Source organism: Zeus faber (assembly GCF_960531495.2).
Source record: "Zeus faber genome assembly, chromosome: 1".
NCBI lineage: Eukaryota > Metazoa > Chordata > Actinopteri > Zeiformes > Zeidae > Zeus > Zeus faber.
In genome coordinates, this window is record NC_137193.1 from 63,035,210 (window position 1) to 63,061,549 (window position 26,340).

The 26,340-nt window shown below is 44.9% G+C and overlaps 1 protein-coding gene across 1 annotated transcript in view; it reads right to left on the reverse strand.

Annotated features, from left to right (window-relative positions):
• Positions 1 to 1,263: 1,263 nt before the first annotated feature.
• The window catches only part of lrrc7 (leucine rich repeat containing 7), a gene marked incomplete at its 3' end in the record, with an annotated part of 81,560 nt that continues 56,483 nt past the window's right edge, over positions 1,264 to 26,340 (reverse strand). The window contains exons 23-31 of the mRNA XM_080016680.1: positions 25,732 to 25,980; positions 24,252 to 24,464; positions 22,657 to 22,824; positions 20,159 to 20,278; positions 18,732 to 18,945; positions 17,847 to 18,097; positions 17,441 to 17,533; positions 3,904 to 3,978; positions 1,264 to 1,374 (exon numbers count right to left, since the gene is read on the reverse strand). Of these exons, the coding sequence (XP_079872806.1) occupies positions 1,264 to 1,374; positions 3,904 to 3,978; positions 17,441 to 17,533; positions 17,847 to 18,097; positions 18,732 to 18,945; positions 20,159 to 20,278; positions 22,657 to 22,824; positions 24,252 to 24,464; positions 25,732 to 25,980 (1,494 nt within the window). The remainder of the gene's footprint in view (positions 1,375 to 3,903; positions 3,979 to 17,440; positions 17,534 to 17,846; positions 18,098 to 18,731; positions 18,946 to 20,158; positions 20,279 to 22,656; positions 22,825 to 24,251; positions 24,465 to 25,731; positions 25,981 to 26,340) is intronic.

Genomic DNA, 26,340 nt, shown 5'->3' on the forward strand with positions numbered 1-26,340 from the left:
CGTTCTGCTGACTAAATGGCACTGCAGGATTGTTCCGCTGAAAGACTCAGGCAGACCTCGAGCAGAACCCTCAAAATATTGCTTTAGCTCTTTCAAGTCAGTGCTGCTGTGCAAAGCAAATGCCGCGGCATGAAATATATCACAGGTAGCAGTGATGGACTAACAAAAACAATTTTATAAAGCAGTAAATAAAACAAATAACAAATAAACAAACAAATAAATAAATAAATAAAAATCTTGGCGGTACAATCAGAAAAAAACAAAAAACAGTCAGAGAAATTATCCCTGTATGTTACCCAGTAGAAGAGAAGGTCATACGATATATAATAATACTGCGAATCAATGTGAATCCTTGTCGCTCGCTGCATGTCCAGACTTTATGGGAGGTGACGCTCGGTTCCAGTTATGTACACAAGGCAGAATGTCTAAAGTTTTGAACGTCCATATACACATGAGGCAGCGACAAAACATTTGGAAAAAATTAAAATAAAAGAGAACGGCCCCAATGTGAACGTAAACCGAATCAGAAACTGTCCCCGGAGCCAAGAAAACTGAACCCGACCTGATGATCTGGGGCAGATGGAAGAAAACAAAAATGGAAACAATGGAGCAGAACAGAGGAAGTCAAAGCAGAACGGTAAATAGCAGACTAAAATTGATTTAAGAAAATGAAAAAAAATATATATAAATATATTTTTGGAAATAAAAAGAAATTGTATGCCAGAACCTTAGGAACCAAACAAATTTAAACCACCTGTAGAAACAGATCGAATTGGCAAACTAACTAACTAACTAACTAACTAACTAACTAACTAACTAACTAACTATCCAACCTACAAAATGATCAAAAGCTGCAGCAGCCCTGTAGTAACTCGTCTACCACAGCGGAGAATTCCTCCGCTCTTCTGTCCCGGCGTCTGTCGTTTCCCTGGTCGCCTTGCGAGTGAACGGACAGACAGGCGAGCCAATATGTTTTCCTATGGTACACATTGGCACTGGTGTTTGCCTTTGGTCCAGCAATAGGCTAGTCCATCCTGTGTAGGTTTCCTTTTTTTCTTTTTTTTCTAAAGTTGAAAATAAAAGAAAAATGTCCGCTCTCCTTATTCCCTCAGTTTCCACGAGCCCACTGAAACTGGGGTGTGGCCCAAAGGAGCGTCATCAGGGCGTCAGCACTGAGAAGAGAATCTCCTCCTCCGTGGTTGGTTGGTTGGTTGTTTGTTTTGTTTGTGAAAAAAAAAAGGAAAAAATGTTTTTTGTTTTTATTTAGCGCGTGCTGCCATCTCTCAGGACCACCAAGTCCACCATCCGCTGGAAACTCTTCAGCAGAGAGACAGCGGTCTCGTGCTCCATGTGTAAAAAACTATGTCCATTAGCCTGCAAGGCAAACAGGCAGCATAGTCAACAGCATGTGTGTGTGTGTGTGTGTGTGTGTGTGTGTGTGTGTGTGTGTGTGTGTGTGTGTGTGTGTGTGTGTGTGTGTGTGTGTGTGTGTGTGTGTGTGTGTGTACGTGCGTGCGTGTGTGTGTGTGTGTGTGCGTGGGTTTGTGTGTGCGTGTGTGTGTATGTATGTCTATATGTCCAGGGTGTTCCATGCATGGGCATATGTATTACATGAGTGTGTGTGTGTGTGTGTGTGTGTGTGTGTGTGTGTGTGTGTGTGTGTGTGTGTGTGTGTGTGTGTGTGATTTTTGGGTGTGCCTGCAGTTGATTCGTGTAAGCAGGTGTGTGCATTTTTGGGGTGATTCCGTGCACGTGCATGGGAGTGTGTGTTCTCAAGCAGTGTGTGCGTGTAAGTGTGTCTGGTTTGAGGAGGGAGGGCGGAGACACTGGGAGCAGACCTAGCTCAGAATGACTTCACTGTTGGGGGAAGAGAGAGAGAGAGAGAGAGAGAGAGAGAGCAAGAGAGAGGGAGAGAGAGAGAGGGAGAGAGGGAGAGAGAGAGAGAGAGAGAGAGAGAAAGAGAGAGGGGGGGTGAGAGAGGGTACATACAGAAGAAAGTCATGCTGTGGAAAAGATAACGGCGCTAAAGTGCACATCTGTGGGAAGACGAGGAAAGGGGGGGGGGGGGGAAAGGGGTGGGGGGGTGGAGGAGCGGTGTGGGGACTTCATCTGTCCCACGGCAGTCCACTGAACAGTTTTTGGTTGAAGAGGCGTCTACAGGGTCTGGGCTGAAATAACCTCAAATCCAAAGATTTTAAGTGGTTAACTCAGTTCCAACATGAAAGTTTATCATCTACTGTATGTTGTCTAGCTAATAGCCTTGATTTAAAATGTATGTTCAACAAATGAGGCGTAGTTAGTTCTGTCAGACAACTTGGTAGTGCAACACGATTCAACGCCCTTATGGGCCGGCCTATTTAGGCAGCCAGTCCCTCTTGCCCTACCTGCTTTGCTTCCTTCTTTGTTTGCTGTGTTGCTCCGCTCTCTCCACCTCCCCTGCATCCACCTGTTGGGCTCTACTCACCTCGCCAGGAGTGATGAGAAGTAGAGCCCACACACCCAAACTCAAACGATACGAAATAAATAAAGATAATTTTTTATTAAATTAAAGAGTTGTCTGCCAGAACTGTGTTTCACTGTTTTTATTGTTTTGGCGGTTTTCGGCCTTGATGAAAATGTCAAAAGTCGATTGAATTACTCAAGATAATACTGGTCCACAATAAATCTTGGTCATTGCCAGTGTAAATGAGCATTAGCATCAACCAGACAAGCGATATTGGAACTGATGTCCTTCCTGCGACATTGCTGTTTCCTTCTTGCAATGGCTAGTTCAAACCAGAGGTGGACAAACCAGGTTCAAAAGTCATACTTGGTATTTTGAGTCCCCTGGATTTGCTAATCAACACAACCTGGAGGTACAATCAGACTAAGAACGACGCTGCATCTACCCTTGATTTGGACCTGCTCTCTCTCTCAGGTACATGACACACCCAGCATGGATACATTTAGGTAGCTGGACATCAAATTCAAGTCAATGAAACGTGCTCACCGAGGACATATGCCTAAATGCTACCACACAAATGTTCCCCTTCTTCCAGGTAGTCTTTTTGTATGCTGTGAACTGGCATTAACGCACCCTGTAGCTAGCTTATGGGAGAAGTTCAGCTCATCAGGAATCACTTCAGATTCACAAGAATCCTCTCTTCATACTAATGTACATTTGCAACATGTCATCTAGATTTTATTTTTTCTCCTGTGAAATGTACAGAATTTCAACACTGAACGATAACCTTAGACATGCCTAATGTTAATGCTTTACCAGGATGTAGGTGACATTAGAATGCTTTTTCGGCCAAGTAGTAGCCACTGTCATAGGGGAGCGAACAGAAGGCTAACATCAGTTCCACCTATAATATCAATTGCTTGACAAAAAAATGTTCTTCAAGAAATATGGAAAATATTGGGGTGCGGAGCGACGGGTAGGGCACTGGTATTCATTTTCAAACACAGATTTCCAAAATTCATAGCATATTATTTGAATTTCCACCATTTTAAATGATCTGTTGCTTAAATGGGCAATATACTTCAAAGGAAGAAAGACTTTGTCGAAAAAGAAAAACTGACTAACTATGTTCTGTGAACACAGTTGTTCGTACACCCAGTACAAGGTGAATTCAACGTGATGAGGTGAGGAAATTAACCAGAAAATAAAGTTAAACGCTGACCCCCACCCAACTGGCCGATAGTTCGCATACACTAGAAGCACTATCTTTTCGTTTGCGTTTTTTGTTACGAACGCACCGAAAGCTCTGTTTCGTGTCACTAGCCAATGGGGGAGTGCGGGGAAAGGGGCATGCCGCATCCTGCGTGTCGTATCGGCTGGGTGGGTGGGTGGTGGAGAGGCGAGGGGCATGGCTGAGACTAGCCAATGGGCTTCGAGGAGGAGAGGTTGGGTGCATTTACCTGCAGTATTTTGTCTCCAGGCTGTAGAGCGGAGGCAGCTGGGCCATCAGGCTGTACCCTAGTAACAAAGATACCCTATAAGTCAAAATGATACACCGTTAGGACGACACAGGGACACGATGGTTTAGAATCTTTGCCTTTCTCATTCGCAGTCTCCATATTCCCTCCCCCAGATATGTCAAGGAATAAATAAAAATACATTCTGCCATGTTGGTAATGAAAGGACTGTCGTTTTGAGATGGGCGGCCCTCGTTTTATGCAAACACGCCGTTTACGATAGTAGTTTTTAAGTGCCAAATTAACCAAATTAAGTTATTTTTATATCCCCAGTATTGTACAGTATCTAAATTCCTTGGCTTTTATAATGTTATATTCATATATTAAAATATTTTTGTAATTTCTGGAGTCTTTTACAAAGGATAAAAAAAATCAATAATTGTCAATAATAAAAAACAGACAAGAGTGTACATATGACTGTCTTACTTCAAAGCGAGGGATTAGGTAGGGGATTAGAGGTGTGTATTCCAATAGAAAAGCTCATAGAAAATAGTAGTATACATCAAGAAAAGCATTTCACTCAGGGAAAATAGAGATGAGGGCAGAGGATATTTTTCCCAGCTATCTTTTTTTAATTAAAATTTTTTTTACACTAAATAACCCAAGGCAGAGATTGTAAAAACACCACAACATCTTTTGACTGTGAGCTGAAAGATGTTTTCGGGAACACACTTGCAGGAATGATGCGGCCGCTTCTGCTGCATCAAGCACAGTTCAACAGTGTGTGTGTGTGTGTGTGTGTGTGTGTGTGTGTGTGTGTGTGTGTGTGTGTGTGTGTGTGTGTGTGTGTGTGTGTGTGTGTGTGTGTGTGTGTGTGTGTGTGTGTGTGTGTACGTGCACAGGCACACGTTGAACGCTGGATAGTGATAGCAGCTCGGCAAGTGAATAGAAGTATGTGCCATATGCAAGAGAACAGCAAATTATTTAGAGTGCAACACGATGGTGATGTGAAAAAAAAGTGTGAACAGTTACAAAATGCAGAAATCTTATGTTCCCGCATGGCTGTGGGTGTCAAGACAACATTAGTTTGTTGTACAGAATTAGTTAGCACACATCAAGACACAGTGAGCTCTGCAAGTATTTGGACAGTGACAGATTTGATGTGTTCTAAGTGTGCCGAGAACGTGAAAAAGTTCTGAAACGTGATATGGAAACCTGAAAAAGGATCACTTTTTTTAAAATTGGGCAACTGGATTTGATTTAAGAGTTTGGGGCAATAAATTGTAAAAATCATTGATAAGTGTTCTTCCGTTGCATCAAGAGCTCTACCGATTAATTGGCCAGTACAATAGCTGTTATGAAGCACTCCAAATGCATGGAGAGCACACTGTATAATGCACACAACACCCCGTCACCCACAAATTACACAGCGTTCTAAACATAGAGGCATGGCGTCACTGCAAAAACCTTCTCATTGTCCAGAAGTAAAAGTACCTGGATTCAGTGCCTGTGAACTTGATAAGTTGACGATCTTATAACTTTTTTTAGGGGCTAGTTACGATACATGTTGTCGAGTTCTGTCAGACAACTTGACCCGGCCACGTGCTTCCACGCCCTTATGGGCGTCATATTTAAGCAGCCAATCCCGCTTGTCCTACCGGCTCTTCTTCCTGCTTTGCTGCCTGCTTGCTTGCTGCGTTGCAAGCACAGACGCCAAACTCAAACGATACTAAATAAATAAATATCATCTGAAATTAAAGAAGAGAGTTGCCAGTTAGAAATGTATTTCTGGAGCATCCTAGTGGCTCCACCGCATAAGCGCACATACCATAGGCAAAACACCTGCAGCAATCTGGGTTCAAATGCAGCCTGCAAGCATTTGCTGTGTGTCTCTACCTCTCTCTACCCTCCATTTCCTGTCTCTCCACCACTCTCTACAATAAAAAAATCTCTAGAAGGTCATTTTCTTTTCTTTCCAGGTTGATTAGACAATGCCACTAGTCAATTACACAGGTAAGGAAAATGCATTGTAAATGACCCAAGGGGGTGGGCCGTCGCCTTTTGTTATGTTAGACACAAAGGATTGTGGGTCTTGAGTTGTTATGGGTCTCTGTTGTGTTTTATTATGTGATTTCAGTCGGTTGGGATGTGCTGTTGGTGTTGAGCTGTGTTGATTGTTTTGGGGGGTGATCGGGACTGCGTTGACTGCTGTTGCTGACTAGGACAGGACTGTGACGTGGACGGACATAGCCGGTTGTGGCCTCAGGGATTCCGATGTGTGCTGTCTGTCTCTAAAAATAAAGGGAAGCTGCCACAGCTGGTCGTGTGGTGTATGCGACGTGTGGTGGCTCATAAAGAATGGGGGATGGAAAAATTTTACTGAGAGATGGCGCCAGTGCATTGTGACTGGGAAAGAGGAAGTTTTTGGCTCAAGATGGCAGCCAACCTGAGATCAGTCGCCACCCGGTGGCCAGAAGGGAAACTGTAATGCCGTCAGCTGCCTTTGAAAATCCACCAGCCATACACAGCAGAATCTAGATGGGCCAGCCAACACTCACTGCTGCCAGATGACTTCCACCGACCAGACCAGTCGTGGTTGACGTGAACGCTGCCCCAGCGATACCACCAGCAACCCCACGCCTGGTTTTCTGTCAACCATGGCTGCGCCTTGAACCCCTGCTAAGCTGCCAAGGTACGGTGGGAGGGCGCCATGGGAGCCCTATCTGGCCCAGTTACGGCTTGCGGCACGGTGCAGCCGATGGGGAAACGAAGAGGCAGCTGTCCACCTGGCCCTGGCACTGGAGGGAAAGGCGTTGCAGGTTTTGCTAGACCTCATACCAGCAGAACAGTGCAACTTCCATGCCCTCGTCACAGCGCTGGAGAGACGTTTAGGGCAGCGTCTGTTTGCGGAGGACAGCAAGGAGCTGCTGGCCGGCTGCTATCAGCAGGAAGGAGAGAGCCTGGGCACCCAGGTATGTGACAAATAAACCTCTTGAATCTTGAATCAGCCTCCCGGCAGATGTGCGGCTCCACACTCAACGTGGCTGTGCCTTCCTGCGGGCGCTGTCACTGGAGCGTCTACGCCAGCATGTGTGCCTTACTGCGTCCCGGTCGCTAGACCAGGCACTACAGGAGGCGGAGCGGGCCGAGCCACCCCACTGTGAGGGCAACAAGCTGGAGTATGACGGAGAGCCTGTTTGCTGGGTGCCACCCCCAGTGCCCCAGCCCCGGCAACGACCACCACAGGCCACTAACTGCTGCTATCGCTGTGACGAAACTGGTCACATAGGCCGTGACTGCCGGCGCCCGCACTAAAGCCTCACTCCCGCCCACTGCCGGGAAACGACGGAGCGGCCCAGTGAGGGTAACCCCGCTTCCAAACCCGACTCACCTCCAAGGCCAATGCACCCTGGTGGCCTGGCTTGGCCACACCAGGGGCTTCTACGACTGCATGCAGACAGGGTTGGTCCAGCATGCCATTGACACTGGCTCATCCCCACCATTCACCCATCCACCTGTGGCACCACCGTCTGGCCCTGGCCAAGTGTTGCGTAGCAGAGGAAAAGATCCAGGAGATGGCTGCTGCGGGAGCGATCGAGCCTTCAGATAGCCTGTGGGCAGCGCCAGCCATTCTGGTGAGAAAGAAGAATGACAGCTGGAGGTTCTGAATGGACCACCAAGGACTCCTACCCACTACCCCGCATTGACGATGCCCAGGACAATGTCGCAGGTTCCAGCAGGTTCAGCTCCCTGGATTTATGCAGCGGTTACTGGCAGATGGAGGTGGCAGCGGAGCCCCGGCCAAAGACGGCGTTCACCATCGCGCAAGGGCTGTGACAGTTCAAACTCCTGCCATATGGGCTCTGAAACACACCAGCCACATTCGAGAGGTTTCTGTCTCTGCAGAAACTGCTGTATCTGGTGCTGGCAGCTGTTCCCCACGATCGCTGTGTGGGGTACCTGGACAACCTGTTGGTACATGCCGACAGCTTAGAGTGGACCTTGGCTAACCTGTGGGAGGTTTTACTGCCATTCGACAGGCCGGGATGAGGCTTAACCTGAAAAAGGGCCATCTGTTCTGGGAATGGACAATGTTCCTGGGGCATGTGGTCAGCACACAGGGGGTTGCCCCCGGCCTGGCAAAAGTGGTTGCAGTCCGAGTCTGGACAACGCCGACTACTATCAGCGAGCTGCAAAGTTTCCTGGGCCCGACCTACTACCAGTGGTTGGTGAGGGACTTCTTCACCATAGCCAGCCCGCTTCATCGTCTCACTGACAAGGGCCGCCTCTTCTGCTGGGATGACAGCTGCGAAGTGGTCTTTACCCGACTCCTGGGCACTTTGATCGAGGACCCTGTGCTGGCCTATCCTGATGTCCAGCAGCCCTTCATTGTGGACACTGACGCCAGCAACATGGGGGTGGGGGCTGTCTTGTCCCAAGGAAAAGGGGGTGAGGAGCAGGCGATGGGCTACTACAGCTGGGCACTGAGCCGGGCCGGGCCGGAACTATTGTGTCACCCAGCGGGAGACAAACCAGGAACATCAGGGAGCAGACACAGTGTTGGTGAAAGTGTGGGACTGGCTGGAGGAAGGACGGCGGCCAGTGTGGGTGGAGGTGTCGGATCTGGCCCTGAGGTGAAGGGCTCCCAATCCAAGTGAGGTAACCTTGAGCTCCACGACTGGATGGTGTATCGCCGATGGCAGGCCCTTGGACGGGGGAATGACCAGCTGCAGCTGCTAGTGTGCTCCGTCCCCAGGTTCTCCAGCTGGACCATGGTGTAGTGGGGACGGGGCTCTACGGGGAAATCTAACACTCTTCACTCTCTCCACGAACGGTTCTATTGGCCCGGGTGCCGTCAGGAAGTCGAGCTACACGTGCACTGCAACGACCTCTGTACTGCTCAGAAGGGACCCTCCTAGCGTTTCCATGCCCCCTTGCAGCAGTATTTCGTGGGGGCCTCGATGGAGCGTGTTGGGGTGGACATCCTTGGCCCCTTCCCCGTCACTGACTCCGGCAACCGCTACATCCTCATCGCCATGGATTATTTCATTAAGTGGCCCGAGGTGTACGTGGTGCTGGATCAGAGCGCGGCTACAACAACGGAGAGGCTGGTGGAGGAGATGTTCGCCCTTTTTGGGGTTCCTGCTGAGCGCCACAGTGACCAGGGGCGGAACATCGATTCCCAGGTGTTCGGTGAGGTGTGCAGGCGGCTAGTGTGAGCAAGACGAGGATGATGCCACTGCACCTCCAGAGTGATGGGCTGGTGGAGCGCTTCAACCGAACCCTGGCAACTCAGCGGGCCATCCTCACCAGCCAACACCAGCAGGACTGGGACCCCCACCTGTCCCCGGGCCTGTGGACCTTGTGTTCGGGGCCCCGCCCAAGCCAGAGATTGCAGGGGGCACAGAACTGGACTACTATTGACAGCTGACAGACCGCCTGCGGGTATTCCATGAGTATACCCGCCAGGCCCAGGCCAGTTCGGGGGTGCGGCAGAAGAGGGCCTACGACACCCGCTGTCGGGGGCAGGCCTTTGTGCCTGGGGACAGGGTGTGGGTGTTCTGCCCTCCCCACAAAAAAGGGGTGTCCCCCAAGCTGCGCAGTCACCGGCAGGGACCTGATAAAATACTGGGACAGATCACTGAGGCACAGGGTACAGGGTGTGAATGCCGGGTCGGGGGCATGTGATGGTACTGCACAAAGACACAAAGACAGACTCGCTCCCTATCTCTCCCTATCCCTTGTCTCTCCATCTGCTGGGGGCAGGGGCGAGCACAGCATCCCACGCCCTGACCAATGCACTGTGCCCACAGAGACATCCTCTGTGGAATGCCGGCGGCCAGTCCGTCGGTTTCGCAGACCGGGACATTTTGCAGACTTTGTATTGGGTGATGGGGTCTTCGGGGGCAACCGACCCCTCAGAGGGGGCTATGTAGCGACCCAAGAGATGGGCCTTAGTCTTTTGTTATGTTTGACGCAAAGGATTATGGGTCTGGAGATGTTATGGGTATTAAATTATGTGTTTTCAGTCGTTCGGAATGTTCTGTTGGTACTGGGCTGTGTTTGTGTTGGCGGGACACAGGCTTTGGCTTATAAATGAACACTGTCTCGACAAATTAATTTGTTGGCCGGAGTAAGCTCTCCAGAATATTATGGAGGGTGTGGGAAAAAGGTTTTTGCAGCTTGCTAGCACCATGTTTGATCTGGAAACGTCAACGTCAAGCTCAATAGTACGTTCTCTTATTAGCAGCAGTTTGATATGTGAGAACAGTGAGAAGTCCGGGGTCAGTCATGCTTGTGGTACTAATGTGTTCCAGAGCTGTACTGGTGGCATCTAAGGGAACAGAAAATCAGCTTTTCCACCCTTGATGACCTGATCCCTGATTGTCTCATGCAATATCTGATTTTCCGTCGTTAGAACTTTCGTTTCCTGGTTCATTTCTGTGTAAAACAAATCTTCCAAATTTTCATTCACAAATCTTCACAGAAGTTTAGATAGCCAAATGCTATCTGCTCCTGGGCTAATTCCAGCTGGCCCACTCTTTACAATAAACTGATGTTTACAACCCCCCGTCTTCTGTGCCGGAGGTCCCTGAACACGGCACTTGGGTGGCGCGTGGTAGGCAAAACTGCCACAACAATCATTTAAGTAATAAATTAGATATAAATTTGGATTGGATTGCGTGACATGCACTTGTGAGTCTCATTTTATTTGCGTGAATCATATTTTTTACATTTGTAGGTCCAGTTTTATTTAAATTAAGTCCAACCTTATTTAATTAGTGTATGTAACTCCACCCCAACTGACTTAAGACCTAAAGACATTAGAACATATTATAGCGAGCTAGGGCTTCTTCGAGTAAGTAAGAGGCAGGAGATTTGATTTCAAAACCAAGCGCAATCTTTATTCATCAGAGTGCTCAGCTTTTTGCACCCCAACACTGTCATCACAGCAGGCAGGTCACTAACTGCACACACACTCTCACTCCTGGTGCCACAATCATAACATAATCACAACACATAAAAGTAATAATAGTTGCTAACTAACACTAACAACAGCATAACAATTAACATTACTGTAACTAAGAACACATAAAACAATCCCTTTCCCTGATAACCCCAAAACACACAATAACAAAACATGCTGGGAAATCTCCGCCCCACCTCTATTCCCAAACACACTACAATATCCTTGTCAAAGCTGGATAGTTCTGTAATTTGTCTTTGTTGTTTCCATGTTAAAGCAATAGCGTTTCTGCCTTTAAAATTAATTTCCAATTAAATTTCAAATCAATCAGTGGGAACAAGAGATCATTTTTAGCTGGGGTTCTCATTATCGTATATATATATATATATATAATAAAAAAGTATATCAAAAGGATAGAGACAATATTAAAAACATCAAAAAATATCAGCTGTCATCGGGAAATTGTTCTGGGGTGATATAGTAATAAAGTATGTCTGCTGAGTCATAAACGTTCTAAAATTTGATTTGATGCTTTAATCAACGGTGGAACTGCATCTAACTGGTGTAGATGTAATGACGAAACTAGCCACTAGGTGTCATCACTAGCCAGACTTGCTCACAAGAGGCCTCAGGGACTACAATACAGACTATTCTTGATTCAAGAAAATACTCGATATACAGTCCTCACTTAATCTTTTTTAAATTTAGTTTCACCATTCTTCACTAGATCTTCCTTTGCTAACTTCAACCATGGCCATGTGCAGTGAATCTGAGTAGAGCAAAATTGTATCCATCTCTATTTCCAAAAATGTATTGTAACGTCCTTCTGTCCTTCTCTTTCTGGATATAGTTCAAGTTCAAGTTCAAGTTCAAGAGATTATTTGTCACATACATATACATACGGTCATACATATATGCTGTGAAATGTCATGACACCCGGTGATTACGCACAATAAGCTCTATAAATACTAAAAAATACCAAAATGTGCGTAATCGACACAAGGTGCTCGCGCAGGCAGCCGCAAGGGGAGGCGCCACAATCGCGATTCTGGGTCCTATAATTATATAATAGAATTAATTGACTGTGTTGTATTAAATATACATTTAAATCCTCCTAAAAGTAATTTTAAATAGCATTACATTATATGTTACAATGAAGGAAGCAATCATCAATAATAAGTCCTTTACGTACTTCAACAATGAAGCAGCTTCTAGCAAGTCTGACCTTGTTTACAATACCATCAATGCACCTTTAAAACACTCCGTTTACCCCAGTAATTGATAGCCTACATTGTACCACACAGTCAGTGGGATGTTTTGATCCAAAAGCAGTATTTTTGAGTTCGGATTTGCAAAATAAATATTAGTGGAGTGGCAAGCGGGGAAAGGCGAGGTGAGGAATATATACAGTAAAATGTTCTAGAAAACTTCTAATTGCTTCAAAATGTTACATTCGGCTTGCGACCCAGTCTTTCTTAAGGGGCATAATAAAAGTTGCTTACTATGCTAAAATAGGTTGAATAAATTAAATATATCCTCTTAATGAAATCGCTCCAACCACAAAGGAAATATTGGTTGCACTGACTGAGAATCATTTCTACGGGTTTGTATATTAAAAAGTTACTTGGAAAAAAGTGCAGCTATTCAGCTTTACTCCCAGAATAAAGGGTTGTGAAATTTTGTTTCTATGCCCTATTGCATGATTTGAGCATAATGATGTCATGATCCCCATCTCTAGATCAGTATTTCAGGTAGAAAGAAAAAGTGCATGCTGTAAAAATTAATGTAATTTGCAGCGTTACTCCTCGGGACTAAATAATAATTCTAAGATAGTACCATGTGCATTAAGTCTGGGGAGACGGTACTGAAATCGGAAATGCCCTTAATGTGCACACATACATAGACATGTTTGTGAATTAATAATATACCTCTGTAATTTCTGGACTATAAGCCACTACTTTTTTCCCACGCTTCGAACCTTGCGGCTTAAACATTGACGCGGCTAATTTTTGGATTTTTCCTGCTTTCACAAGCTTCATGCCGCCAAAAAACTGAGCAAAAAACACATTATGTGACGGTGCTCAGTTTTTTGCCGGCATAAAGCTTTCATTAGACCAATGGAATTGGCGAACTGGTTAAGGTGAAACAATATAACTGTTTAGTTTACTGTTTAGATTAAATCGAGCGCGCTCAAACTTCCCATCATTTACGGCAATCATTTCGTCACCCTCATCATGGCAAAGAAATGCATGTTATGCAGCTTTCAAGTTGAAGGCAATCGATCTGGCTGTTGAAAAAGGAAATAGAGCTGCTGCACGGGAGCTTGGCCTTAATGAGTCGATGATAAGACGTTGGAAACAGCAGCGTGGGGAACTGACTCGATGCAAAAAGACAACAAAAGCTTTCAGAGGGAAGCAAAGCAGATGGCCCGAACCAGAAAATGAGCTCTAAGACTGGGTCAACACACAGAGAGCAGACGGCCGAGGTGTTTCAACTGTGCAGGTCCGACTGAAAGACAAAACAATCGCCACCGCAATGAAGTTTGAGGATTTTAGAGGTGGACCATCGCGGTGTCTCAGATTTATGAGACGTAAAGGCCTGTCCATCAGGGTAGGGACGAGTCTGTGTCAGCAGCTCCCATCTGACTACGAGGAAAAAGTTTCAAACTTCCGCAAATTCACTGATGCAAAGATTGCGGAGCATTCTATCGGCCCGCACAACATCATAAATATGGATGAGGTTCCTCTAACATTTGACCTGCCTCTCACTTGGACTGTCAACAGGAAAGGGGAATCATCCGTCACACTGAAAACAACTGGGCATGAAAAAACGCACTTCACCTGTGTTCTGAGCTGCACGGCATCTGGAGAAAAGCTTCCACCGATGGTGATTTTTAAATGCACGACGATGCCAAAAGAAGTGCGCAGGAGGAGGAAGATAGTGCCCAATGACTTTCTTGGTAGGCTACTGTTTACCGCTATTTTTTTATTTTTGTTACAAGCCGTGTTTCATTAAAGCCTACTTATTTTTGTTACAAGCCGTGTTTCGTTAAAGCCTGTGTAAAGTTCATTTGTTTCAATGTACCGGTAGGCACCTGCGGCTTATAGACATGTGCGGCTTATTTATGTTCAAAATAATTATTTTTTAAAAATTCAGTGGGTGCGGCTTATATTCAGGTGCGCTTAATAGTCCGGAAATGACGGTATATGATTTTCCACCTGTGACATTGAAAATAATGAGGGTACATCACAGAAAAAAACATTGCACCTGGTAAATACTATACATTTTGTAACAACATTTGAAATGGACAATTAATTAGGTATCACCATAATAGCACACAGAAAACAAAAGGTTCGTTCCTCCAATGGTTCTTAAGACTTCATGCGGTGCATCTTCTTTGAACGATTATAGATTCCAGGTTTTGTAAAACGTAAGACGAGTTACAGTTTACAGAGTTTCCTTTAAACGCAGTCCCGGCTCAAGTTGTGTGTCTAGATGTTATACTCGCAAGTGGCTGGAGGGGAATGACTTCCGAAAGACGAAGCTTGGACTAATATAACTTCAGATGATGATGTCACAAAGCGGCCCCTCCTTAAACTAATGAAATTACGACAGGTTTTTCACAAATTTACTTTCGTCGTCTGAAACGTTCCGGTTCTAACAACACCAAAACCATATCTGTGCATACTGCTGTTTTAGATACTTTAAGCCTAAAAAATGCAGAAAAGAAAAATAAAAAGAACGCACAGCAGACTGGACCCCTAATAATAGTGCAAGCTGGTGCAAGCTGTACAGGGACCTTCAGCAGGTTTAGTCCCAAAGTGTCCCAAAATGTGAGATGATAAAATATCAAAGTGATCAGCACAATACTGCCATCTATAGGATAAATATATAATTGTCCACAGCATTGTGCACCAACAATAAGTCAGGTCAAGTCAAGTCACAATTTATCTATAAAGCACATTTCATACCAGGGCAACACATTGTGCTTTACGAAGAAAGTCCTGCCATCCTGGTAACCTTCAGATGGATTCTCACCAAATTTGGTGCGAACGTTCCAATTAGCAGTCTGAACATTTTACCCAAGTGTCATGATGCCTTAACAAAACTTTAGTTATAAGCCAGTATGTGATTGGCCACACCTAAATAATATATAAAAACATCATTTTTAATTAAAACAAGATAATGTGTTTGCCCCCCACCCCTCCCACGAACCTATATTTCCTCCAAAACCAATGACTTTAAGTGACATCATGAAGAGGAAGTGACATAATTTAAGCCTTCAGAGGAGCTCATTTCAAAAGCAATGAATTTAACCCTGAATTTAACAAATTTTAGGATGAACCTCCCCATGTTTTCTGGGATGCTTAACATGTATATGTTCATAACGATGAAATGTCAAAAAGGCTGATTCTTTGTTAATGAAAATTGGAAAATAGAAGGGCCAAATGGCACATGTAATAACGTAAGGATTTACAATTTTGGGTTGGTGGAATAGCGGAAAAATCTAGTCAGGCAGACTTAAGTGCTTTGATTGACTTTTTATAGATCACCGATACACACCAAGTTTCATGAAAATTTGACTTACGGTGTAGGAGTTATAACCTTTAAAACATAAACATTTTGACTTTTAATTATCGCACCCAATCTTAGTAGTGATAATTAAAAGTGAAAATGCAATGATGTCACAATGAGAGAACTTCCCTTGATGTCCGATACAAGCATGGAAATATACAGTGGGGCAAAAAAGTATTTAGTCAGCCACCAATTGTGCAAGCTCTCCCACTTAAAAAGATAAGAGAGGCCTGTAATTTTCATCATAGGTTCACTTCGACTATGAGAGACAGAATGGGGGGAAAGAATCCAGGAAATTGCATTGTAGGATTTTAAATGAATTAATTGGTAAATTCCTTGGTAAAATAAGTATTCGGTCACCTACAAACAAGCAAGATTTCTGGCTTTCACAGACCTGTAACTTTTTCTTTAAGAGGCTCCTCTGTCCTCCACTCGTTACCTGTATTAATGGCACCTGTTTGAACTCGTTGTCAGTATAAAAGACACCTGTCCACAACCTCAAACAGTCACACTCCAAACTCCACTATGGCCAAGACCAAAGAGCTGTCAAAGGACACCAGAAACAAAATTGTAGACCTGCACCAGGCTGGGAAGACTGAATCTGCAATAGGTAAGCAGCTTGTTGTGAAGAAATCAACTGTGGGAGCAATTATTAGAAAATGGAAGACATACAAGACCACTGATAATCTCCCTCGATCTGGGGCTCCACGCAGGATCTCACCCCGTGGGGTCAAAATGATCACAAGAACGGTGAGCAAACATCCCAGAACCACACGGGGGGACCTAGTGAATGACCTGCAGAGAGCTGGGACCAAAGTAACAAAGGCTACCATCAGTAACACACTACGCCGCCAGGGACTCAAATCCTGCAGTGCCAGACGTGTCCCCCTGCTTAAGCCAGTACATGTCCAGGCCCGTCTGAAGTTTGCTAGAGAGCATTTGGATGATCCAGAAGAGGATTGGGAGAATGTCATATGGTCAGATGAAACCAAAATAGAACTTTTTGGTAAAAACTCAACTTGTGTTTGGAGGAGAAAAAAAGCTGAGTTGCATCCAAAGAACACCATACCTACTGTGAAGCATGGGGGTGGAAACATCATGCTTTGGGGCTGTTTTCCTGCAAAGGGACCAGGACGACTGATCCGTGTAAAGGAAAGAATGATTGGGGCCATGTATCGTGAGATTTTGAGTGAAAACCTCTTTCCATCAGCAAGGGCATTGAAGATGAAACGTGGCTGGGTCTTTCAGCATGACAATGATCCCAAACACACCGCTCGGGCAACGAAGGAGTGGCTTCGTAAGAAGCATTTCAAGGTCCTGGAGTGGCCTAGCCAGTCTCCAGATCTCAACCCCATAGAAAATCTTTGGAGGGAGTTGAAAGTCTGTGTTGCCCAGCGGCAGCCCCAAAACATCACTGCTCTAGAGGAGATCTGCATGGAGGAATGGGCCAAAATACCAGCAACAGTGTGTGAAAACCTTGTGAAGACTTACAGAAAACGTTTGACCTCTGTCATTACAAACATAGGGTATATAACAAAGTATTGAGATGAACTTTTGTTATTGACCAAATACTTGTTTTCCACCATAATTTTCAAATAAATTCTTTAAAAATCAGACAATGTGATTTTCTGGATTTTTTTTTCTCATTTTGTCTCTCATAGTCGAAGTGTACCTATGATGAAAATAACAGGCCTCTCATCTTTTTAAGTGGGAGAACTTGCACAATTGGTGGCTGACTAAATACTTTTTTGCCCCACTGTATATAATAAAATTATATCCGATATAATTTGGAGCAGAAATTGGCCTCTAAATCTCTAGTTATCCTTTTTATAAACTGTAACCTGCTAACCAGGTCGACTTCTGCATCTCATCAGACAAGCCGAGAGTCGGTTAAATTAATAGACAGAAGGTAGCTAGCAACGGTTAGCTAATAGCCAGTTGCTGGAAGCTAGCAGCAGGAACATCAGAGGCAAAGCGCGTTGCTGGGTCGGCTCGTACCATGTCGGAGGGCTTGAAGGGGTTCCCCTGGCCGCTGATGCCCCCAGAGATACTGAAACCAAGACCGGGGTTCTTCTCTATCCTCACACACAACTACAGACAGACAAGAGGAGCGGGGAGGGCAAACAAACATGAGGGTGGATAAAGAAAGAAAAATGAAAAATAAATAAATAAATGTGTGCCAATTCATATTTGCATAGCATGTAAACAGAAAGTCAAATAGAGATTTTAGCGGCACACCCTCTCTTCTCCACAAAACTGCTTAAAGTTACTAAGATGCCAAAACTTGACTTTGAAAACAAAGAACTTATTAAAAGCAATTAATTTTGGCTTTTGACGGATCAACTGCTAGGTGACTGAGAGAGAGAGAGAGAGAGAGAGAGAGAGAGAGGGAGAGGGAGATAACCTGTTCCTGGAAACCATCCATGCTCTTCTGCCCTTTCGTCTGCAGGAGGCAGCGAGCGCTCTGGGGCCGTGGGTTGGTGTGAGTGGCCATGCCCACCTGGTTGCTGTGACCCATGCCTTGGTTGCCATGATACTGCGGGTTGGTGGCCGGGAGGGGGTGCTGGTGGGAGGAGTACTGGGGCTGGTTCCCAGAGGGTGACAGGGACATGGGCAACCCCCCACTGGAGTACGTCTGGCCGGGGGCGGGCAGAGCTAGAGGGAGGGCTGGGGTGAGGGGTGGGCATAGTATAAAAACAAAGAATTACTGTTGTAGCTGTGTGTCGATACCAGAGATGTTATCAAGTCAATAAATGTAAGCGCCTAAACACAACCGACAACTTGCATCTTCACCTACCCACTGAAGGTTTTGCTGCATGGAAACTGAATACCAATGGTCTAACACTCACAACTCTGTGGGACAGTGGTGCAAGACACACAAACGATTCATTCGTAGTGGACAAATCTTTTAAAGGACTCAGGAGTCGTTAGTCACTCTGGCAACTCTTCGTTCACGACTCGGTAACTGGACTGGGACTCCACTCTTGAATGAAAGAGGCGAGAGAACCGGAATCATAAGTCACGCATCGAGTGCATCAAGCAGAGGCAATGACTCCTGAACTGGTTCTCTTTAGCGAATGAGATCCGGGAGTCACGACTCACAGCTCACAGATGACTGAATTTGATTGATTTACACTTTGCATTCTCCTCAAATAAATAATTTGAACAGATTGTTATTCTTGTAAGAATTCCATTCACAACTCAGAGTCAGACCGACTCTTCTGACTCGTTACACCAACTAAATCAAACAAATGAAGAGTCACAACTTTTCATCACTGCTGTGGGACACCTTGCGACGGAGTACCTTGGTATTGCCCCCCCCCTCCAGAGGGTAAGATTGCCAGGGCCATGTTTTGCTGGTATTGGCTCCCTTTGTTGATGGCTCCACTCTCGTAGCCCTGCTGCCCGACCACGCGGTGGGGTGGTGTGGCCGACGATGAGGAAGAGGACGTGACAATCATGGTGTTGTGTGGCTGGTGGGAGTGGTTGTGGGGATGCACACTCTACAGAAAGAGGAGCGGGAGATGGGAGAGTTGGAGCGGCGGTCTTGATAGATATCTGCATGTGTACGTATATGTGTGCCTGTTTTTGTCAGAAGCTAGCATGTAACCTGTAGTTGATCCTATGTGAACCATGTGGCTTTTTATTAATGAGGCATAGCTTGCGGAGCTAGTTTTGTCAGACAACTTGATGGCGCCATGCGCTTTCACTCCTTTATTGGCCGGCCTATTTAAGCAGCCATCCCTCCTGCCCTACCTGCTTTGCTTCCTTCTTTGTTTGCTGTGTTGCTATGCTCCCTCCACCTCTCCTGCATCCACCTGTTTTGCTCTACTCTTCTATCCAATGAGGGGATTCAAGCTCATACCTCCAATATTTGGAGTTAATTAAGCACGTTTATGTTTGCTGTACACCTTGACAAGAATGATGAGCAGTAGAGCCCCGACACCAAACTCAAACGATGAAAGATAAATAAAGATAATTTTGAATTAAATATAAGAATTGCCTGTCAGAACTGAATCTACCAAAGCACACCTTCCAGATTTTTATCTTTCTTTGTGGCTGTTCAAGTCTTGTATTTCTGCCTGAGGGAGAGTTGTTATTTTGTAAGTGTACAGTTGAAATACAGTTATTATTATTATATAGCAATAAAACACCTTGGACATTAAGATGAGTTAACGGGTTTTCTTGACAGGTGTGATTAAGAGTGAGGAAAATGCATGTACGCATCCTTTGGGGGCCGTCGCTAAGCCCCCTGGTGGTTAGGGGCCCATTTCATTTGTATGTATTTCTATATGTATGACTTTGTCTGCATGTTACTTTGTACATTTAGTTTGTGTCAAATTAGACTCGTCGGCTAGCAGTGCGGTATTTCATATAAAGCAGGTGGAAGAAATTGATGTAGCAGATACAATCATATTCGATCCAACGTAAAGTAAAAAAATATCTGGTACTATTGCAGAATCAAGAAGTAAGTTCCTGCAATCTGAAATTCATTCCCTGTCCCAAGTTATGCAACGTCGAGAACACCAACTACCATTGGAAAGCAACAAAGAAGTCTTTTGAGGACTGCTATGGCTTTCATTTTAGAAGGTTCCATGTTTAAATGGTTCCTTGTTTAGTTCCCGCTTTTCCTCGAAGGAAAAACTATTGGACGATTTGGTGGATGAAATAGCAGCTTACTATGTTCTAAAGACAGGACAAAAGCTGTGGACCTACCTTCTTGACGATGCTATCAGGGGGCACATCCCTCCTGCCAAGAGAGTAGGGAGCCCACTGGCTGCTAGCTGACCCCACTTCCTGGTCATTGTCCATCATTGCACTCTGTTGAGACGGGGTCTGACAGAGGGATGGAGAGGGAGGGACAATCAATTGAAGATGGATTGTTTTGTTTTTTACTCACAGCTCAAGAAGTGGTCCCTTCATATGTTAACCTTATGACTTCATTTAATTTCTTGTCAGTTAGTAATGCAGGATGAGCAATAATAACTAATAGCAGGCAATGTGCTGTGGAACAATCATATATATTTATACTTATACTTTTCACAGCCTTATGGAAGATCCTCATAACACCACAGCCTCATCGGTAACGTGGGTATTTTTGTAATTTTTTTCCAAAAAGGTAGCTAACATGTTATGTTTTACCACAGTGTTCACACACACATGTACACACACACACGTACACACACACACACACACACACACACACACACACACACACACACACACACACACACACACACACACACACACACACACACACACACACACACACACACACACACACATACGCATAGAACGCCATGAACAACCTCTATTGGGTAAGATCAAAACAGACGTGGACAGAGAACTGATCACATAGGGCGGCACGTTGAGAGGGGAAAGACGTTGGTGACCGTCCTTGGGAAACTTAGATCTGACAAAGGTTTTGAGGAAGGTGGTGTTGTTTCCTGTACTTAATTGTATGTTCTTTCATACATAATTATAGTATGTTTACGAGGTTTAAACGGTGCTGTAGCTTGAGCTATGAGCTCCGTGTTCTCCATTTCTCCAAACAAAACAAATGGAAAGTGTGTTTTTAGATTCTTATTTTTGAGGGCTGTACCTGACTCAGAATTTTGTGATTGTAATGGGATTCGCACCTGTCTCCCTCTCTGACGGTACAGACAATGCGCCTGCTAGTGATGCGCGAGACAGCAATGGGGTGCCAGCGATGGGAACTCCAGAACAGCGTTTTTTTTAATTTTACGTCTGTTTACGAGACAAAACATGTGGGTATGGAACAAAATGGAACGAAACCGTGCGTAATGGGGACACTTTCTCTGTGACTACCTCCCGATGACCCCCTCGCCATGCGCTGTGCCCCGTTCCTCCATGCCCCGTCCCCACACTGTTTTTAGTTGTTTTATTTAGAGGAACGGGGCTCAGATCTCCGTGTTGCTCCTAGCTGGGCACACGATTCACACATATAAAAATGTATTCATGATTCCCCTTATTTATAATTCCTCATTGAAATGTATCCATGTGCACCCCCCATGCTTTCCGTGCATATTTTCTGTGACTTTTTATACCCGAGCTGCCGGATCGGCAACCTGTCTTTGTTCCGGCACCTCCTGATTTACAAATTAAGCCGTGTATACAGGAACTCCTAACTTAACGACCTACCTGTTTAACAACCGTTCAGACTTACGACCAGCTCTCTGACCAGTCTGTATTGTAAGCTGCGTACAATACCGCCGTGTGTGCACGTGGCGTCTCAGTGTCAAGCATCTCATCTTATATACAATATACACCATAAACACTATATATACTATATACACTGTTTACATCTCATCTCATCACGTTCTCAGTCTCGGTCTTGTTCCCGCAGTCTGTCAGTATTCACTACACTAGCGTTCGCAATGGCCACACCCCCTTGCCGTGAAATAACACAGGTCGTCGCTTATCGACCAATTTGCTTAACGACCTGGTCTTAGAAACGGAACTCGGTCATTAAGTGAGGAGTCCTTGTATATATATATCACACACCCGTGTTTCCATTCCAAAATACCTCCTTCAAATTACCCTAATGAAGGCGAACCTCGGCACATCGGATAAACTAGCCCAGCTAGTGAAATTGCCTGTGAAATTGGGAAATACATGATACAAGGCAGTACATATTGGGTCTTTATGATGAGTAAAAATAAAAACATAAAAACGGCTGTGAAGTGCCACTTCAAGTGAGTTCACGGTCGCCAGGTATAAAAATGCAATACCTTGTGCTGGAACATCAATCATCAACAAAACACAGATGCCTGAACTGGCAACCTGACAGTGGCACACAGCTGATCACTGTACCCAGAGGATGGGTAAATGGTTATGCCATTGTTATTGTTATAACAATTTTTTTTTCATGTGTTTATTTTGACATTTTGACATAAGGAGTCTTTCAGATGCTGCAAGGTGTATTTCCCTAATTTCACAAGAGTTAGGCTAGTTGGTTCCCTTTGCAGCCTTGCATTGAGCTAACACAGTTAGTGTTCGGTCTAGACCATACCTGCACTGGACACACATGAATGATATTGGTATTGACCTTGTCTGAATCTGGGTAAATCAGAAGTTGGCAGGCTGGTTCTAAACAGGGCATGGCGTAGTGTTAGAGCTAGCGTAAGTCACCTGTGTTGTCAGTACTAACAACAGTGAAGGCAATTCATGTCTTGTTGTGTCATCATACTCACAGTGTTAGCAGACGGAGGAGGTGGCAGAGGCAGCCAGTGGCCAGAGGGAGGCTCATGTTTAGTTTTATTGTATAGGTTAAAGTTCAAAGTGCTGCTGCGCCCCTGGCCGTGAACCCCGCCCTGACCGAGCATGCCCAGCGTGAGCATGTTGTGCTTTAGGACACCACTCTGATTGGGGGAGACAACATCACATGATATGGGTGAATAATGGGTGCGAGGGGGGTGGGGGTTGGGGGGGTGGCCTGCACAGTGGGCTGCAGCGTGGCGACAACACACTATGAGCTCCACAAACAAACAAACAAACAAACAAAAAACAGTTACACCGATAAACAATGACACCAACAGTGCGGAGTTACTGAAAGCACAGATACATGTTAGCTAGTGATTGATCACTGCACACACGAAAAGCATTGTGTCTCACGGACAACCATATCAACAGTAGATCAACACATACATTCACATAATATCACAAATTATTTACTATTAATTAATGAATTACGAATTACTGCATGGATACTTTAAATTAGAAAAAGTTACCGTTCAAATTATTTATCATTTGCATGCCCCCATTGGACCACATTTATCCGCAGCAGAGCAGTACATTTCTCAATAGTAAAGCATTGTGCTATGAAATAACGGGAACCAACATTTTAATAACCAGGGCTACATAATAAGATAAGAAGAAGCATCTGCACTGAAAAGGCTTTTCTGAAAAAGTGCAGCCATTTGTACCCCCTCTCCAAACTACCTCCAAAATGGCATACTAGCATAATATTTAGGATACCAAGTTAGTATGGGAATGCTGATTAAGTGGTATGACATGTTTCCAAATCGAATAATTCTGGGACGCTTGTGTTTGCTGAGAAAGTCTTGGGGAAAGACAACAGCTTCTCAGAGACAGTATGTGAATGTGCTCAGTATGTTCAAAACCACAAAATGCTCAAATCGTAAACGAAAGGTACCGGGATGAAATACTACCTCAGGTGAAAATGTTAGTATGCATAACATTGCACACTACTTGAGAGGCTTATCTCACAATGCAATTGTGAGGGTCGGATGTTATTAAAAAAGGAGATTAAACACCAAAGGCTTATATATATTAGGCATTTAAGGCATAAAAGTCTCCCCCATTTGACTGCATTGAAGTACAGTGAGAAGCTGCAGCAGAGTGGTATGTTTCTCAATAGTAAAGCGTTGAGCGTGGCTGTGGTATGAACAATTCTAAATGATGGGAAGCAATATTTTGACAAGGGGTCGAAAAAAAATAGCTGAGCTGTCCTTTAATTAGGAAATGGGCAATTACAGGTTATGTACCATAGTAACAATAATTGGTGGCTAGCCGCATTAAAATGAAGTAGTTTTTTGCCACATTTTTACAATTGAACATCCAAAGTCCACAGCAGTGAGTGCAGCTCTAAACAGCGGGACGACGTGGAAGTGGACGTGCATGCGACCAGACAAACCTCCACCTTGCAGACTCACACGGAAAACAGACAGAAGGGAGGTTTCCGAGCAACAAACACTGTGTGTGTGTGTGTGTGTGTGTGTGTGTGTGTGTGTGTGTGTGTGTGTGTGTGTGTGTCAGTGCAACATACCCTGTCCAGGCGCTTGGCCTCTATGTGCCGGAGCAGCTGCTGCCTCCAGTCGACGGGCATTTTGGATGTAATGTCGTCGGGTTTCTGTGGTGCCCCAGGTCGGACCTTGACGGTGTCTTCGTTGGGTTTCTCGGGACAGGTGGCTAAAGTGTAGTCAGGGGGCATCTTCTCCAGCAAGGCGGCCATGGTCGGACGGGCGGAGACCGGACGTGCCTGAGGGAGAGTTGTTATTTTGTAAGTGTACAGTTGAAATACAGTTATTATTATTATATAGCAATAAAACACCTTGGACATTAAGATGAGTTAACGGGTTTTCTTGACAGGTGTGATTAAGAGTGAGGAAAATGCATGTACGCCGTCGCTAAGCCCCCTGGTGGTTAGGGGCCCATTTCATTTGAAATGGGTGAAACATAAGTCAGTCCGCCTCTGAATATACAGTATATATGTATACATATTAGGGCTGTCACGTTTGATTTAAACATTTTTTTCAGCACTGATGGCTGTCAGTGCAACAGACTATCGAGATTTGATTTGTAAAGAAATATACTTTTTTCTCAATAAGTAACTTTTATTTGAAAATTTAAAATTCAAAATAATGACAAAAATATCTAAACAACACACCTTAACAGTTAAGAGCTTTAGCAAAACTAGACTTTTGAATAATAAACAATAGGTCACTTATTACAGTACTTTTAAGTTACTCACTAAAATGGGCACACAAAAACGGATGCTCTTTTGGCAAGAGGGGAACGCTGGTAGTAAAAGGCAAATTACTACCTGCAGCTTCGTAGCTTCGATCAGAGCGATCTTTTCTCCAAAGAAAGCAAATAAAAACTCAAGATTTATTTAATGCAGGAGTGCAGATCACTCCTGAAAAAATCCTACCCGGGTTCTCACGGCCTGGTGGCAAATACCGGTGGTTGGGAACCTCTTCATTAGAGGACATTTCCTCGTTGATGGTCGGAATTCTTGCAGGACATTCTGGTCAAAGGTGTACTCTTCCCTTGTAGACGCAGTGAAACTGTAATGTGCATTCACTATGCAACATACTGGATGAACTTATATTGAACTTAATTGCTATTTTTTTGTAATATTCAAATTCTATTCGAATTTCGTTCCTGCAGACCTAGCACCAGGTGGGAGGGTGCAGTGCGCGTTGAGTGATGCGACGCAGTGGACCCTCTGTGGAGCTGACTGCAGAGCTCCCAACTCCGAACCAAATTTCATGAAAGTCAGTTCGGAGCTGGGTGAGCCGCCGTCGACATCTCCCAGCGCTTCCTTTGTTAACCGGTGGATCTTGACCGCCCCAATACGGCGACCATGTCGGACAATATTACCCACAAAAATACAGGGAGAATCGCAAACCTGAGTATGATTTCTAAGTTCGAAATCGACCACTCATTTCAATCTATTTACGATTTGAATTGTGACACCCCTAATACATATTTACTCAGAGGGACAGACACATACAGTACATTACCTGAGATGCTCCATAGGTTTCTGTACTGTAGCTTCTGGCAGACAGGGGGCGTCGCTGGGTCAGGCTTTTCGTCGGGTAGGCCATGACAGGCTTCTTCTGCTCCTGGTAAGCACCGTAGTCATCCTCGTAGCGTCCATTCCTCTTGTTGTGCATGTGCTGTGCCTGGCTGTCGCTCATGTTGGCAAGGGCCGAGGAGTGATCCATGAGGGTGGAGTAGGCCAGCGAGCGGCCGTAGATGGGCGGGTCAGTCTGGGTTAAGGGGGTACAGGCGAGAGGAGAGAGTTTGCAAACTACTGATTGCAAACATTAGCAATTTTTGCTGTTGGTTGAATCTCTTCTTGAATGCCATGTTTGGACGTATCAAAGGTAAGGGTTTGTATTTTTCAACCCAGCAGACCATATTAAAATGTTGTTTCTGATCACTGTTCATGGCACGACCTTGCTCAGCACTTTATTATTGAGAAACCTACCACTCTGCTGCAGCTTCTAACTATGCCATAATGCAGTCCAATGGGGATAATGTTGGATCCTTATATAGGACACTCACAATATAGTCTTAGAGTGAACTTTCTATGTTATACTAGAAAGAAATGGTCGCAAACTGTGCAT